General features: G+C 36.7%; 2 protein-coding genes across 2 annotated transcripts in view; one reads left to right on the top strand and one right to left on the bottom strand.

The window, feature by feature from the left end:
- The first annotated feature begins 328 nt into the window (after positions 1-328).
- Positions 329-1,078, top strand: LOC108966956 (trafficking protein particle complex subunit 1). The gene is made up of 3 exons (XM_018930126.1): positions 329-499; positions 563-705; positions 762-1,078. The coding sequence occupies exons 1-3, from the start codon at positions 401-403 to the stop codon at positions 955-957; spliced, it is 438 nt and encodes a 145-aa protein (XP_018785671.1). The 5' UTR covers positions 329-400; the 3' UTR covers positions 958-1,078.
- A 691-nt stretch (positions 1,079-1,769) lies between these two features.
- The window catches only part of LOC108966955 (sodium-coupled monocarboxylate transporter 1), a 64,708-nt gene continuing 50,236 nt past the window's right edge, over positions 1,770-16,241 (bottom strand). The window contains exons 4-12 of the mRNA XM_018930125.1: positions 14,506-14,680; positions 10,814-10,856; positions 10,579-10,671; positions 4,918-5,077; positions 4,635-4,853; positions 4,138-4,411; positions 3,843-3,953; positions 3,645-3,772; positions 1,770-2,742 (exon numbers count right to left, since the gene is read on the bottom strand). Coding sequence (XP_018785670.1) covers positions 2,256-2,742; positions 3,645-3,772; positions 3,843-3,953; positions 4,138-4,411; positions 4,635-4,853; positions 4,918-5,077; positions 10,579-10,671; positions 10,814-10,856; positions 14,506-14,680 — 1,690 coding nt within the window. The 3' untranslated portion in view covers positions 1,770-2,255. The remainder of the gene's footprint in view (positions 2,743-3,644; positions 3,773-3,842; positions 3,954-4,137; positions 4,412-4,634; positions 4,854-4,917; positions 5,078-10,578; positions 10,672-10,813; positions 10,857-14,505; positions 14,681-16,241) is intronic.

The raw sequence follows: 16,241 nt of genomic DNA, 5'->3' as shown, positions 1-16,241 counted from the left end.
TATAAAAATATAAATAAAAATATCAATTCCAATCAGCTGACTGTCATTAATAATGATGATGCCGTATTATCGGAGGGTGAATATTTTCAATAATAGAAAAATATTGTTAATAGTTAAAAATATGTGTATATAAAATGATCTTTGTTGTATATAAAACCAATTTTCGTTAATGTAAAGTAATATTTCTAAATATTGATAAAGATATTATCACATTTCAAAATATATAGAACTAAATCAGTTATTCCTCAACCRCATAGTAGGGTTGTATGGTGAGACAAATTTGCTGCAGCTGGCAGCCTTGCACCATCAGCTGATAATAACAAATTGAATTGTCATTTCAAAATAAACAATTCATAAATTGRTAATTAGTTTAATTCATTCCAGTATTTTTTATTCAGTGATGACTATTTATCATTTATATATTTTTGATAAATTCGGCACTATGTTGTATTATGCCGAATGGAACCGCACAAAAAAATCTGGTGTTAGCAGAGAAGAGGTGTGCTTTAAAATTGTTCTTATTTGTAATACTAATATGTTAATAAGCATACCATTTTAACAGGAAGCGAAACTAACTTATGGCATGCTTTTCTCAATAAAATCTTTTGTCAGTAAAATATCTCCACATGATCCCCGCGAAGGATTTCTTTACTACAAAACGAACAGATATGCGCTGCACTACATGGAAACACCTTCTGGCCTAAAGTAAACGATAAACTGCAATGCTAAAATGTACTTTCTCTAGAATAAACTCTTTCTAGGTTTGTGCTGTATACAGACACTGCCGCGTTGAAYGTGAAAGAGCTCTTGCAGCAGTTGTATAGCAAAATTTGGGTAGAATATGTCGTACGTGATCCACTTTGGAATCCAGGCACACCTGTAACATCGGAGCTATTTCAAACGAAGTTAGATGAATTTATAAAACAATCGGCATTATATGGCATACGCAATATATAAGACATCATAATCATTAGTGCAAATTTTCTTTATTTAAACAATTACGTTTCGTTGGGTGGGTGCACATTAACTCAATATATGTATTTATGTAATTAAATATTTCTTAATTTAATACAAAATATTTATCCAATTAATTTTACTTAAATGAAACTGCCTGCAATTGTAATCGAAAATTCCCTCTTTGTTTTTTGATCATGTTTCAGTATATCACCATTCCGAATGAGTTTGTTTTAAGTCTTATCAATGTTGGTTAGTAATAAAACAGTGCAGATATTAATAATTTGTAAGGTAATTGTGACTACGAACTAGAAAGCTTATTTTCTTTATAACTTTGAGTCTCCGGCTTGACACTAGGAAGTATCTATTGCAGTTATCCTTTGGCCTCGTTATACTTATGTGCATCAATTCGAAATGTTGAATTGGAATTTAGTGTCTATGTTGCATTTAGTTGTGGTTGTGGTAGCWGCAGAAAATATACCTGAAGTTGACATTCTTTGACCGAATTACAATCCGGCTTCGTTCCGGTTACTTTGTTGTTGTGTTCTTGTTGCGACGRAAACTATTTCCCACATAACCGTATATAACGTAAATAAAATTTCATAGACCATTTATATGTATGTCCTAAGCACAACTGCTTCTTTAATTTATTATGTACTTATAGTTTATGTTTTTTTGAAACTTAAATGCTAAATTTTTTTAATACATGCATTGTATATAATAGCTCTACATTTCATGTACTTATTACTAAGACATGAATRCATCATACAAATGTACATATAACAAATTTTTGTAAAATGTAACGTTAATTTATATACATTTAGCAATATACGTCAAAAAATATATTTATGTATATTGTTCCCACGAATGTGAACATATACCTCATATATACGTATGCATATACATGTTGAATCGGATCAGTACAAGTAGTCAAATTAATTAATGATCACAGTGTCTTCATCATCTTCACATACATCATTAATTGATGACTTAGTTAACTAACTATCTAAATAGTAATATTTCTAATATCTGTATGTGTGTATAAATTCTGGTGTAATTATCTTTACTAGCTAGTTTAGAAGCTTTTAAGTTATTTGTAACTTTCAGACTTAAACATTACTAACAATAAACTTCATATTTTCTTAAAATATATAGTAATATATAGTATATATGTATGTATATAATAACATTTGCAAAATAGYATTAAAATATTAAGTAAATTAACTTAAGTCTCTACAATGCAAATATCAAGGGTCCTCTCCGCCTATCATCATAGGTGATTCAGCAACTACCGATGCATATCACACTGTCTCTTTCTCTTTGAACTGCCGGTATGTGCCATTTTCGCCGGCGCTCGGTGGTGTATCCATTTCAGCCGCCCTCGCTTGACTACCCTTTGTTATGCTACGCTCATCAGCGCTGTCATTGTTGTGGCCATTTTGTCCATTGGTGAAAACAACATCAATGGGGTTACGTTTTTGTTTCTCATTGCTGGTGCCAATAATGATATTCGATTCGGTTTGTCCATCAAATGCCAGATTTACTTTTGCGCCCTTGGCTTTATCAACTGTGGTCAAATCACTGTTGGCATCACCGATTATATAGGGTTTGTCGCCGGGRAAACGTTCGCACCAACGCAATACCATCGGATGTAGGAGCTTAGCATCGTAGGCGTCTTTGGGATCACGTGTTAGATAACTGATTATGACGCCAACACCAACCGTAATCACAGCTCCGAGCAGACTGTAGTACATGTAACTGATGGAATAGAATGTCTCCATTGGGGTGCTGTAAGGAATATAAAAATTATTTTGAAATTTTATTATTTTGTGGGGAAAAGTGAAAAGAAGAAGGCTGCTTGCTTCGCGGCATTATTGGACATTAGTTGACATGAAGTTAATAAGCTTGATTTGTTTAAGCTAAAAGTTTGTTTTTTGCTAAAAGAGTGTGYTAGGGTCCTAGAAGTATTAGGTGAGGTTAGGCTAAGATGTCGATCCGAATAGAGCAGCTTACCACGTCATTTCGTTGTGGTATCTAAAACTCCTATATAATTGATTTGAAATCGGAAGAGCCCTTTGAACCTATTTTCAATTTGGTAASACCATGCAAAATATAATTCAATTGGCAAAATACTGAAAAACAAATTTTCCCTGTTCAATCCGCTTTAGTGTTGAAGCGTTCGGATCTGTCGTCTGAGCTCCTAAACTTTAAACGATTTTTTYTCGAATCTAAGTTTATTAATTTTTTTCTATGATACTTCTTTCCTTACTCTCAGAATAAATTGTCGAATTTGTGGCCCTATTTTGTGGGCTGTAGTTTGGCCTCACCTTCTAAGGACGCATCAGGATGGATACCTGTACTTAAAGACGGATACGGAGTGAAGTGACGTACGTATCGTATAGTTTTGGCCACAACGAATACGTTGCGCAAGTTGACAAAATCAGCGGTTCTTTATGAACTCCAACGTCAAAAGTCAATTAAATACTTTGCCGGATGCAAAAGTTGAGAGTTTTTTACCGGATGCTTCTCCGGTTAAGGACGCATTGTCACTCTGTCGCTCACCATATACATGCTTACATTCAACGGAGTTGTCTGTTGCATACTTTTCCGCTACGGAATCAACGTACACATTCTGACGCGCCCCTAGAAACCAATAATTCGWTCAATTTAAAAAAAATCTTATTTATTACCGTTCAGGCGCCATAATTGTTTCTTGCAGTGGCRACGAATTGTTGAGCAGCGAATGTGAGATCAACCAAGACTGTTCGAGGCCATTTGGTTTAGTTATAGACGCTGAGAAAGTAGTGTTGGTGCAGCCCTAAATTAAAAAAATAAAAAAAAAAGCATTAGCACATTAATCTAACGGATCTCAGAATAGAAGAGTATACCTCTGTGGACGTGGGCAGGAAAGTGTTCTGAGCAGTTTTGTCGACGGTGGCGCTGCCAGCGATGATCCATAGTACGAAAGCGCACGATGCAATCATGCCAGCGGATGTACCCTGTAAACAGAAGACGAACACAARTTTACTTAAGAGTCTCTCACACGCCGCTTAACGTAAGGCCGGCACGCAATGTTACGCCCACTAATTAAAATCAATCAACAAGTTCGTACGCAATACCGTTGACCAACCTTACGTTGTTGTTGTACGGTGAAATTTGGTTATCATAGGACAAATTAATTACCTTCCAATTAGCAATCGGCACCAGCATGGCCAACATGAAGCAGCCCAATAACGGGCCAGATGTAGCCGAAAACGCCAACATCGATGATTCAATTACGCCGGACAGTAGACCCACACCAAAGGCAACGCCAATTGTAATCAAGCCACAAATGACGGTTATAATCTTTAGGATGAAAAGCTGTTGCTTGTCGCTGAGTCCCCTGAATTGTGGTATTTGCGAGACGAAATCTTCCCAGCAAACAGTGGCTAATGAATTTAAATTCGAAACCATCATGCTGTTGGGCCGACGCAAAGACAAAACAGCGGCATATTTGTGTGTAAAGAAGAGGAAAACCGAGAAATAGGAGAGCAGAGAAGAAGAACAGTATAAGTACGAGTAATTTGATGTAGTGTAATTTGAGTAATTTGAGTGCTATAAAATGTGATTAAGTGTTCATAAATTGGCACTAAATGTGGACTAATTAAAAGGTAATCTATAACAATGGTTTGCATACATACCATAAGGCACCATTGAAGAGCATGGCCATGAAGATGCCCACGAAACCGGGTATTACGGCCAACTGGTCCTCTACGAAGAATGGCAAAATTTCATCTGGTTTTTGTATGTAGCCCTCTGCGTATGGATCACAATTTATATAGCTGGCATAGATTACCATACCCGAGAGCCAGGAGAGCGAGAAGAATACGACGATGATGGGAATATTTGTCATCATGACGCTGTAAATGGTTTTTAATTATATTTYAGCTTTAAAATAAAATTTAAGCATAGTTCGGCACTTACCGCCGCACATCACTCATGGATTTCAGCGAAACATAACGTTGCATGAAATTTTGCTGGCAGCCAAATTGTGACAAGGACATGAACAATTGACCAATCCAAGCGGAAAGCGTGTCCACGCGCACGGTCATGTCGCCGGTGAAGTTGAAGAATGTTAAACGACCTGTGAATGAAAGTAAAATAAAGTAAAAAATAATAATGAACAATAAAAACATTTAGAGATGTGATGTTACTTTATTGCTTTAAAAATATATAATAATATGTATTCTATTTATTAATAAATCTTTAAAGATTGAACCTAAAAGTTCAATAATTGAATAAATGAAAGTGCAGAGTATGTAAGTAAGTGAGAAAAGAAAGAGTCTTACTCTCAATGAATACCACCTCAATGGCCGATAGAACTTGCCGCAGTTGAAGAACAGTTACGAAGTTCCCACAGTATTTGGGTCTACTTAATCGGATCGGATCGGAGTCGGATTTTATTTGTTAAGCACTATTCAGTCGGTAGCATATTCATCATATTAATTCATAATATTTAATGTCAGAACAACAACAATTGCTCGAAAGTTTGTGGCCAGTTGAAGCATTATAAATTCTAAAGTAAGGTTCGTTTCGAGGTTCCCTCTTTAAAAAAAAAAAAAAAAAAAACACAGAAACTTCAAATTTAATGGGAAATATTTATTATCATTCGAAAGAACATTCTTTGACATGTATTTTTTGAAGATCATCTCTTTATCCCCGAAGCAAACATTGTTCGCTGCGGCTACGTCCCAGATGGTCCATCCGTTGAGTCCATTTTCGATGACTTGTTTGAGCATTTCGACGGGTAACTGCCGATGGACACGAGTGATGTTTTGTCCAAAAGTGAACACACATATCTGCCGATTCACCGATGAATCCACCGGCCTTCAAATCATATCAAACCTTCGTTTTTTCTGGACGAAATAGCAGCTCTTGAATCACTTCAGGTTGCTCTTCGTCCCAAACGCGGCATTTTTGCTTGTTAACATACCAATTTGGCTAAAAATTGTTGGATCTTCTTGGAACTTTTCAAGAGCCCATAAAGCGAAGCGACGTCGCTTAGGAAGGTCGAGRGGCTTCARTTCTTGCCCAAGCTGTATTTTGTACGCTTTCAATTAAAGATCTCGACCGAGCATCCGAGTTGCTGCGTATGGCACCAAATCGACTCTCGGTCTTCGTGTACACTCTCAGCTACGGCTACTATATTTTCTTCACTGCGTGCTGGACGTGATTTATTACGTGGAATATTATCCAATAACGAATGCTGGGTCGCAAGATGAGTGATGGTGTTGCGAATAATATGCTTGTCTGGCAAAAAAAGGCAATTAGAAAAAGTACCTCTACTGGGATATTATGACCTAAATTTTCTCTACTATTCGATTCCTCGGCGTTTCTAACTATATCTAAAACAGTTGTCGCACTCCATTTATCAGTCGATTTTGTGAGAATTGGCAGCGTAAGGTCTTTTAAGACACTTGATTGGATTTTTCTATTAGATCTTGGCAGTAAGTTAAACTTATTTAATGCTTTAATGTCCATACTGCTATTCTAGCGCCATTGAGGCATCAATCGTTGCAAATTCACATACAAATCTACACATAATGAATATGAGAGAGCAAGGRCTGCCTAGCTWTTGTTATTTCGTACAATTTTCACAATCTATACCTTTGCCCTAGTGAAGGCGTTAGCGGAAACCCCCTTTCTGTGCCACGTTGAGTTGCTGTCGCATTTTTGTGGAACATAACCGTATTGACGTTAAATATTTTAGCCAAMAGTTGTTGTTTGTTTATTTCCTCACATACTTACACCTATGTATATGGCTATGGGCATAGTAGGGTTTGCGTACGCACGCTTGTTGAATAAATTTGTTGTARACATACGGCCGCCGCAGCACCGTCTCTCYTCGTTCTCGCCCTCTTGTCAGCTGTTGCGCGCGCTTTCGTCGTGCGCTCACCCAACGGTCATTCATGTAATTTGTGCTTTGTACACATTGCGGAGCTACGAATATCACAATCTTTTCGTACCGACGGTACATCAGGTTCCACCCAAACCCACAATTTGCTTGTTTTGCCTATTTACTTTCTCACTTTACCTTTTAACCGATTTTGTGGTAAAATTATAATAAAAAGTAAATAAAGAAAAAACTAAAATCGGTTTTGTACACWTTATCCTCGAAGCAAACACAAATCTGGTCAYATATACATATGTACATAYATACATGTGTATGAGTATGTATAAATGATTGTCACACATACACTGGAGGTGTTGTTGTTTGTTTGCACACGCATASGAATTTGTAGCATCTACGCTTTGAGTGCCAGTTATGAGTGGCACTTTTTGCGCCAATAGCAACAACAACAACAAAAAGCAAGAACTCTGGCAGAAGCTTAATGCCGATAAGACTTGAATGGTTAATAAGATATAAAATGAATGATTTGTTAGGTTGCCATTGCCTTCTTGCTTTGGCATTATTGTTGTTGCGGTAATTTGTGTATGCCTGCAGGATATTGACTTGAAAATTGTGGCTCGTCTAAATAGCAAGCTTGGCACAAATAGTTATACCTACATACACATACATATGCATATATCCGTAAATACTTCACATATTCCATCTCTCTGTGAAATAAAGACGCACACACACCCACTTACGGTAGAGGAATAACATCCTAGGTGAAGGGAGTGTCGCGTCATTTCATAGGCGGTTGATCTTTTATGTAGTTTATGTATTTAAAATGAACAATCTTGCTTTAGGTAATTTAGATAATACATATACAAACACAGTTGCACACCTACACATGATTAGAGACTTTCTCATTGCTTTTCTAAGTAAATATGTTTAAATTTCCATACGGTAAGGCTCTCTAAATTAAATTAGCTAATGCGAGGCTTGACGAAGTATTAGGAACATCATAATTTAAAATAAACCTTAAAAAAAAATTAAATATTTGGTTTAAATATGCATATTTTCTATTGCATTACACCTAAATAATTAACAGGAATAATTAACAGGAAGTTCGTATTTTCAGTTAGAAATAGCCGGAGATGATCAGGTCCAAAAATCCATTTTCATATATACTAAAAAATATTCCTTCATTTATATATCAGATATGATAGTAAGGCTTAGCAGCTTGTCGTAAGCACTCACTCTCACATCACCTCACTCTTTCTTGTATAGAGTTGTCTTTGATCTAGTGTTACCTAAAGAATATTTAACCAGCGAAGGTAACATTGGAATAGCAAGTCAGATTCTATGCCTGATCTAGGGACGGTACTTGGTCTTTTAACTCTTAAAGTTGAGGCCACTGACTCCGAATTTCGGTAGTTAATTTTAATAATTTCGACTCGTTCTTGGATAATATATCTTTCCAAACCTTGCTGTAGAGAAATGTTGTCAAAAGAGCGGGAAAAAATATGGCATCGTTTGCTGTACCTATTGGCCTACTTTCGCAGTTCCATATTGGAAAACTCTGTATATGTAATCTTTTGTGAGGCTATGAAAACAGAGCCCCTTTATTCGATCTTATATGTCAGCAAAGCGCCTTGTGGCCAATACAAATTKGCTAAGGCCGGTTTCCTAACGCTTAAGCCTTAAGAATTCCAATTCGTATCTTCCATTCAGCTTATGTAGCTGGTGTCCGATAAAATTCTTAACATTACACCCCGACTGTGCAATAGGCTGTTAGAACTTCTACAACTGAGGCGAGGCTAACCTTACTGAGTGCTCACTCCATCTCCTTCGATTGGTCTGGAAGCGCCAAAGGGATCTTACGACAGCGCAGGAACCGATTGTGCCCCAGTACTGGCTAAGCTCTCGCAAAGCCCAGTTGTAGAACACGTAAGGAGAAACACGAAAAGCGAGGCTTGTCACTTCATCAGCTTTACAATTACTTGCGATTCCACTGTGGCTTGGCACCCATACTAGCTTTATCACAAATTGACTCGATGTCATTGATAACCAGACATTCCTGCATCAGCTTTGAACGCTYTCTTAGTGAACTTAAGGTTTGTTTCGCCGCCCTGCTATCAGAGTGGATCGTCACTTCTCTGAAGGAGCCGACACTCCGGTACAGTGAATCGCTACCTTAATCGCAACAATCACCTGAAGTTGATAAATATTTCCTGTCAATATATCCATCTAACAACTCTCTTCCACTCTCTTCCAACGGCTTCTACTCATCCACAACTTCCTCGCAGGTATTTGGATGATGAAAAAGATTTCAGAGCTTGGTTTGGTAACTACAGTGAAGAAAATTACATTGAACTACCWGTGAGTAATACGAATCACAAATTGTAGATCAGGTAGTGATCAAGTATCAAGTTTCTTGTTCTAAGGGAAAACAGTGTGGAGTTGCATTTGAAATTCTTACATCGGTAGCACAAAAATTATTGAAATCTTGAACTTACCGAATAATTTCGAAGACTTTTTGTTATTTAATAATTTTTTGGACTCTGCCTTCGAGGCATTCCGAATCATTTCCCATTGACTAGAGTTGTTGACAAACGTTACTCTCAAAATTCTAATTGAAATGGATACGTTGTTACTTTTAGAAGAAAGGCATAAATCAAGCCTTAATTAAAAAAAAAAAAAAAAAAATTAAATCAAAACTCTCTTTTTGCTGAAATAACACGCCTTCCTTAGATTTTCCACTCCATATGATATGTTGAGGCGTAAAATCTGGAATATTAAACTCTAACATTTTCAATAATGAGGTTATTAACACCAATATATATGAAATACCTCGAGGGGTACATCTGTTAGAAAACTGCGTCAACCACATAACTATATAAATATGAATATTCTGCTGCCGAAAATTTCTTCTTTTCATTAATTTACTGTATTTTTTTTCATTTTTTCGTGTCATTACTTTACTTCAAACAGGCGCGCATCGGATTTCAAATTACATATGTACGTACACATGTGGGTGGGCATGCGAGACCGACTTGTAGCACAATGATTGATACCACAACACATTCATCATAATGTATAGCGGCATTCAATATTAATAAATTGGCGCATTTACTCAATGACAGTGCGTGTGGTGGTGGGGGTTGGAGGTGACTTGAGTGATGCTTTCGAGCTTTAAACAGCTGGCAAGTGCCGTTTGCGGTTTGCGTCAGTGTGGAGTTACAGAAAGTGATGCGTCAAAAAAATTACAAACAGAACCGAATAAAAATAAATAGCACTCCGTGGCAGTCAATAAACCAAAGGGTCCCCTTGCGAATTTCTCGAAAGCGTAAAATAAAGCTTTGGCAACGGAAGCGCTTGAATTGGGTTGCGGTTGCTGCTGTGAGCGACGCCGAAAATATTGCATAATGTGGGAATAAATATTTATTGCGGTAAAGGTTGATAATTGAATTAAGTAAATTTAATGTGATGCGCTTATTAAAATATCTATATCTATGTTTGTATATTGAACTTTGTTGCCTTGTATATAAGGGTAAAGGATACATAAATATAGAAAAAAGGAGACTTTAAAGTTATTTTTGTAACTTCTACATATTTTTCGCGTAATTTTTTAGCGATTTTGGTCGAAACAGTTTTGTCTGATTTCTTTGTGATCTTCATTTAGTAGATTAAAGTTATGCCGATAAAATCATCTATAGAATCTGTATAGAAAATGTTAAATAATATAAGACACTCACCGTTATCGCGATTCGTTTCGTAAACGTGTTGTACGCCTCCACTGACCATGAGACCTTTCACAATGACAGCTAGTGTCACCAAAATTACCGTTACTATTAACGTAATGCCGCCATATCAGTAGATCAAGCAAAGCAACATGAAATAAAAATAAGTAATCGAAACAAAATAAATAAATTGAAGTTGGATCTCTAAAAACTTATAWATGTATTGAGTTTAAATCGGAAAAATACTCACCAGTTTGAATGACATCGGCATTAATGGCTGCTTTCAGACCGCCCTGTGGACAGAAGGAAGAAAAAAAGTTAAGATTTGACCAAAAAATAATAAAATTGTTAAAAAAAAGTATTATCACTAACACTTAAACTTTTAAATGCATCACAAGATAAAATTAAAAACACAATAACTTGGATAATCGAATTTTTCACATACATTATTAGGTTATGTGAAAAAGGTGTCAATACAAAAGTAAAAGCAAGGTAGCTTTTTTCTGTAGGACTTTTAGTTTTGATGGAAATCTGCTTAAGCTTTTTTAACCCTTAAAAAATCAACGAAATGCCTCCCTTTGTGCTTCCCGATCTCAGATCGCCAGTAAATTATTTTTTCTGTAATCTTGAATCGCTTCCAATGGGTTTCACCCTACTAGATTTTTGTTCTTTCATAAATTATCTAACCTGTTCTATTACAAAAAGTTTGGAAAATGTGTTTATAATACTAYAGGAGCTTTGAGATTTTAATATCGAAAGCTAAGGCCTTAATATCTAACAATACATTGTTTTGAGGTTCCTTGGATAATGTGATCACAGCTTACTATATTTATCCAAAAATAAGAAAAAACGTTAACTTCGGTTGCATCGAAGCTAAATACCCTTCACAGGTGCATTTATGTTAGTAACTATATGTTCAGTTTGTATGGAAGCTATATGCTATAGTTAACCGATTGGAACAATTTCTTCGGAGATTACATTGTTGCCTTAGAAAATTATCTATACCAAATTTCGTGAATATGTCTTGTCAAATGTGAAAGTTTTCYATACAAGAACWTGATTCCGATCGTTCAGTTTATATGSCAGCTATATGTTATAGTGGTCCGATATCGGCAGTTCCGACAAATGAGTAGCTTCTTGAAGAGAAAATGGTGTTTGCAAAATTTCAAAACGATATCTTAAAAACTGAGGGACTAGTTCGTATATATACAGACAGACGGACAGACAGACAGACGGACACGGCTAAATCSAATCAGCTCAACATACTGATCGTAGGGCCKACGACGCTTTCTTCTGGGTGTTACAMACTTCGTGACAAAATTAMTATACCCTGTTCAGGGTATAATCAATTAACTCCATGGTTTCGAAAAATAATAAGAGCTTTAAGCTTGATTCACTGTATAATAGATAAAATCTCTAACCTTTACAAAGGAAAAGAGCTTTCAAAAATCAATCAGCTCTTTGTTCTCGGAAAAGTTGCGAACCATTTACCAAGGGTTAGAGCTTTTAGCTTGATTCACTGTATAATRGATAAAATGTAATCTTTACAAGGATTAAGAGCTTTAAGCACGATCTACTGCATGTTATATAAGACTCATAACTGGAATAAACAACGCTTTGAGTTAGATTTTTTAATCTATAACTTTTTTCATATGAAACACTAACTTTGCTAGTTTTATTTGTAGAAACGCTGTTGATTCAGAATGAAGCTTTTTGATAACGCTTGAAAATATAAGCAGCTCCAATTTTTTCTAATATGTGGCACTTCTTTCGACCTTAACTTTAATACGGATATTGGTAATAGMGCATATTATTAAACATTCATCAAAGTTATTAATTTCTCCGAAGTATCTAGTAGTGGTAAAAGCTTGCGACTGCGGTTTGGAAGTTTTTATGTTAAACAAGAAAACTTTTTGGAAACACAGACCAATTTACACTTATTTAGGAAATAAATGTAATAGTCGTGGCAATGAAAAGTGTCAATAACATGTAAAATTAGAAAAAAGTACTGAAAAAAAAATGCTTTAACTGAAATGCTCCGAGCTAAGAACGAGAGCCTCTTACGCTTAATTAAAAACAATTCGTTTAAGGGGACAGCATGTCAAATATATTAAATTAACCACATATTGACAAGTGTGGTACTTTTTTGCACACAACTGCATTCGCATGCTTTTGTGGTATGAGAGCTATGCAGTATTCAATCAAACTTTTTGCTGGTATTAGTGCTGTTCAGAGGATTTCGATAAAAAAAAAAAACGGTGAAAAACAATAAAAAAAAGTGCATATATACGTGTTTATTAGGGTGGGTCAAAACAAAATTCAAATGTGTTTTTTTTCGTTTGGTACTCTAAAAAATTGGTTGATAGAGACTTCTAAGCGTTTCTTAGCGGTCCAAAGTATGAGCCCTTACTTGTAACGAATAGAAACCGTTAGGCGAAGGAACTTTCCATTTCAAAGAAGAGTTCACAAAGGGTTGTAAGGTTTGCCAATTCATCATGGAAAGATATGCGATCCAACAACAGATATACATATATACGATTTACTCGGAGTCAGTGTCCTCAACTTTAACAGCGCTATGTCCGAATAAATAATTGAGCGTCTAGTGGAAAATTTTCAATTAAAAGGTAGAGTACAAAATGTTCTCGTGTCAGTGAGACAAAGAAGTGCTCGTAGTGTCGAGAGTATAGCTGCCGCTAGCGCTGTCTCTTATACACATCTAGATGTGTATAAGAGACAGACAAAGAAGTGCTCGTAGTGTCGAGAATATAGCTGCCGCCGTAAAGCTCATCAATTGAGGAAGACCCAAATCACTCTCTCACACGTCGTTCTCAAGCGTTGCACACATCTGTGACATCGTTGTGGCGAATTTTACGGAAAGATCTTGGCTTATATCCTCACAAGATGAAATGTCGAAAGAACTGAAGCCGCTAGACCACCAGAACTGAATTTGAAAATTATTCTAATTTTTATCGAAAAATCATCTTCAGTGCTGAGGCTGATTTCTGGCTGAATGGCTTCATCAATAAGAAAAATATGCGTTATTGATCAGGCAGCAATCCACACGTACTAAATTAGTCTTCCCATTACATCCCGAAAAAAATATGGTTTGATGCGGTTTATGGGTTGGCGGAGTCACTGAGCCGTACTTTCTCCGTGATGATAAAGATCGCCACGTTACTGTGAATGGGAATCGCTACCGCTCCATGGTAACCGAATATTTTTGGCTGCGCCACAAGCCACACAGCGAATGTCACAAACGATTTATTGAAAACCAAGTTTGGTGAACGTCTTATCTAACAAAATGGCTCAATGGCGCCTCGGTCGTGCGATTTCACGTCGTTAGACTATTTCCTGTGAGGCTACGTCAAGTCTATGGTGTTTGTCAATAAGCCAGCGACGATTGATGAAGCTCGTGGCAATATCGAACGTAAAATTGCAGTAGTATCGGCCAATTTATACTTAAAAATCGTCGAAAATTAAGTTCAACGTCTGGACTTCTGCAAGTCTGTCCGTGGTAGCCAAGAAATCTAATTCCATACACAATGTAATCGAATGTACTTTTACAGGAATAAAAAATTCGTTAAACAACTTCTGTAGCGCTCTTATTGAAAAACCCTTTACATGGAGATCGTTCCTTAGAAGTGTCTATCAACTAATTTTTCAGAAAGCGAAAACAAAACATTAATGTTTTTTGACWCAYCCTAATGTAACACATTTATAAGGATTTATGAGCATGTACACTCATATTGGCTCAAAATGGTAGTAAAAACGCTGGATCGCTTTATTTATATGAAAAGTGATMAAATAATGTGAGTACAAATTTACACTGGATTGACAAGCATTCAAGCACGAACACACATATGTACATTCACACTCATAAGGGACAAAAAATGATTGTTAAATATTTTTTGTTGGTCGCACACGCTGCGCTGTTGTACTTACCATGATGGTGAAAAATATGCAAATCACAGCCATGCCCACAATGGATGCCCAGTAGGGAATGCCAATTACGGTCGACAATGCGACGCTGGGTGTGTAGACTGCAATGCCTAGAGAGCAAAGTTGCCGCACAATGTAGGTGCCGGAAGCGAGGCAGCGCACCAGTCGGCTCTTAAATCTACAAAACAAAACAAGTGAGAATTACATACGGGTGAAAAAAATTAGAGCAAATTATTTTTTGTGCAATAAAAGAGGTTATGCAAATCGCAGTGATTGCAATAAATTGCCTAATGGCTTTTTTTGTGTGTGTGCATATAACGGTACCTTAATTAAATTAAATTCAATGGGTAATTGTGYGCCACGTCAAATACTGCGGAGCGGGTAATAGCTGACATCTTATGGCGGCGCAAATTAAAGTTTTAAATAAATTTCAGTGTTTACGGCACATTTTCAGCGCGGCTTTTACAATTTGATTTTACTATAATTTTTTATTATTTGAGTATAAGCCGAAATACTTGCTTTTTCATGTCGGCAAAGACATTCACGCGCAATTGGCCGTCCAAGCGCTGACATTTTCTTGCTACCAAAGTTTTTATGGCACTTGTTTCTGTGTGTGTTTCAGCTTTCTCATTTCATTTTATTTGTTTTCATTTATTTTTTACTTTTTATAGATTTTCACCTACACTTTTTATAGTGCGTTGGCGCAGCGTTACACCTTGTTTGCTCTGCACTTTTTTTTGACCGCCTTCCGCGTTACCTCGTTTATGCGCACRATTCTTTTAATTAAGCAACAACAGTTGCAACAATAAGTACATACTTCTAGAATGGTTACGAGCACTCCAAACTATGTTAAGTGCGTAAAATACTTTCATGAGCGCCCATAACGCTTGTCGCCATTGCAGCATTGCAGTCATGCAGTACAAATACTGCGAGTATATTTGAGTATTTTCGTTAAGGCATTACTCTTTTAAGTGCTAACTTTTATATACAAGGAATCACTTCGTGTTTCAGCTCCGAATATGCAGATTTTGCTATTTATTTGATCGCCCAGGTCAAAATTAGTCTAGTTTATTGCTTAAGACCACTGACTTCAAATAACCCTACAAGAAGTGGTCTAATGGTTTTAAATCACAAGATCTTGGACCTCCTGCTCTCCACTAGACCCAAAACCACACCAAACTGACAAATTAAGTGAATGTAATGATTGTAATTTCCTTAAAATGTCTCAATACTTGAATTTGGAGGATGGAGTCATGTGTAGAAGTTCACGTAAGTGAGGAAAGTTCTCTGATCGCCATTCACTTGGGAAAGGCCAGAAACGATTCTTTTACATATGACTCAAACAGCTCACGACTTTCGGTCTTTGACCAAGTATCCTCTGGGTAGCCTAAGAATATCCGTTTGAAGGCGAGYTAAAGTGAGAAGGCGAAATATCCACTACGTAGGGTTATGCGCTGGGCTTGGGACCCGCCATGTCAAAAACCCCCCCAATGAAAAATTCACAACAGTCTCGGATGAGAGACCCCCCTTTTGATGGCTACTTCGGACTAAGTAGGCAATTGAGAAGCAAAGTCTTCTCTCGACAAACAAAAACCAAACTCTATAAGTCACTCATAATACCCGTCCTGCTATATGGTGCAGAGACTTGGACGATGACAACAACTGATGAGTCGACGTTGCGAGTTTTCGAGAGAAAAGTTCTGCGAAAGATTTATGGTCCTTTGCGCGTAGGCCACGGC

This window comes from Bactrocera latifrons, unplaced genomic scaffold, assembly GCF_001853355.1.
Source record: "Bactrocera latifrons isolate USDA-ARS-PBARC rearing strain unplaced genomic scaffold, ASM185335v1 scaffold_171, whole genome shotgun sequence".
In the NCBI taxonomy this organism is placed as follows: domain Eukaryota; kingdom Metazoa; phylum Arthropoda; class Insecta; order Diptera; family Tephritidae; genus Bactrocera; species Bactrocera latifrons.
Note: the sequence above shows the minus strand (reverse complement) of the source record. Positions and strands in the feature narration are given on the sequence as shown.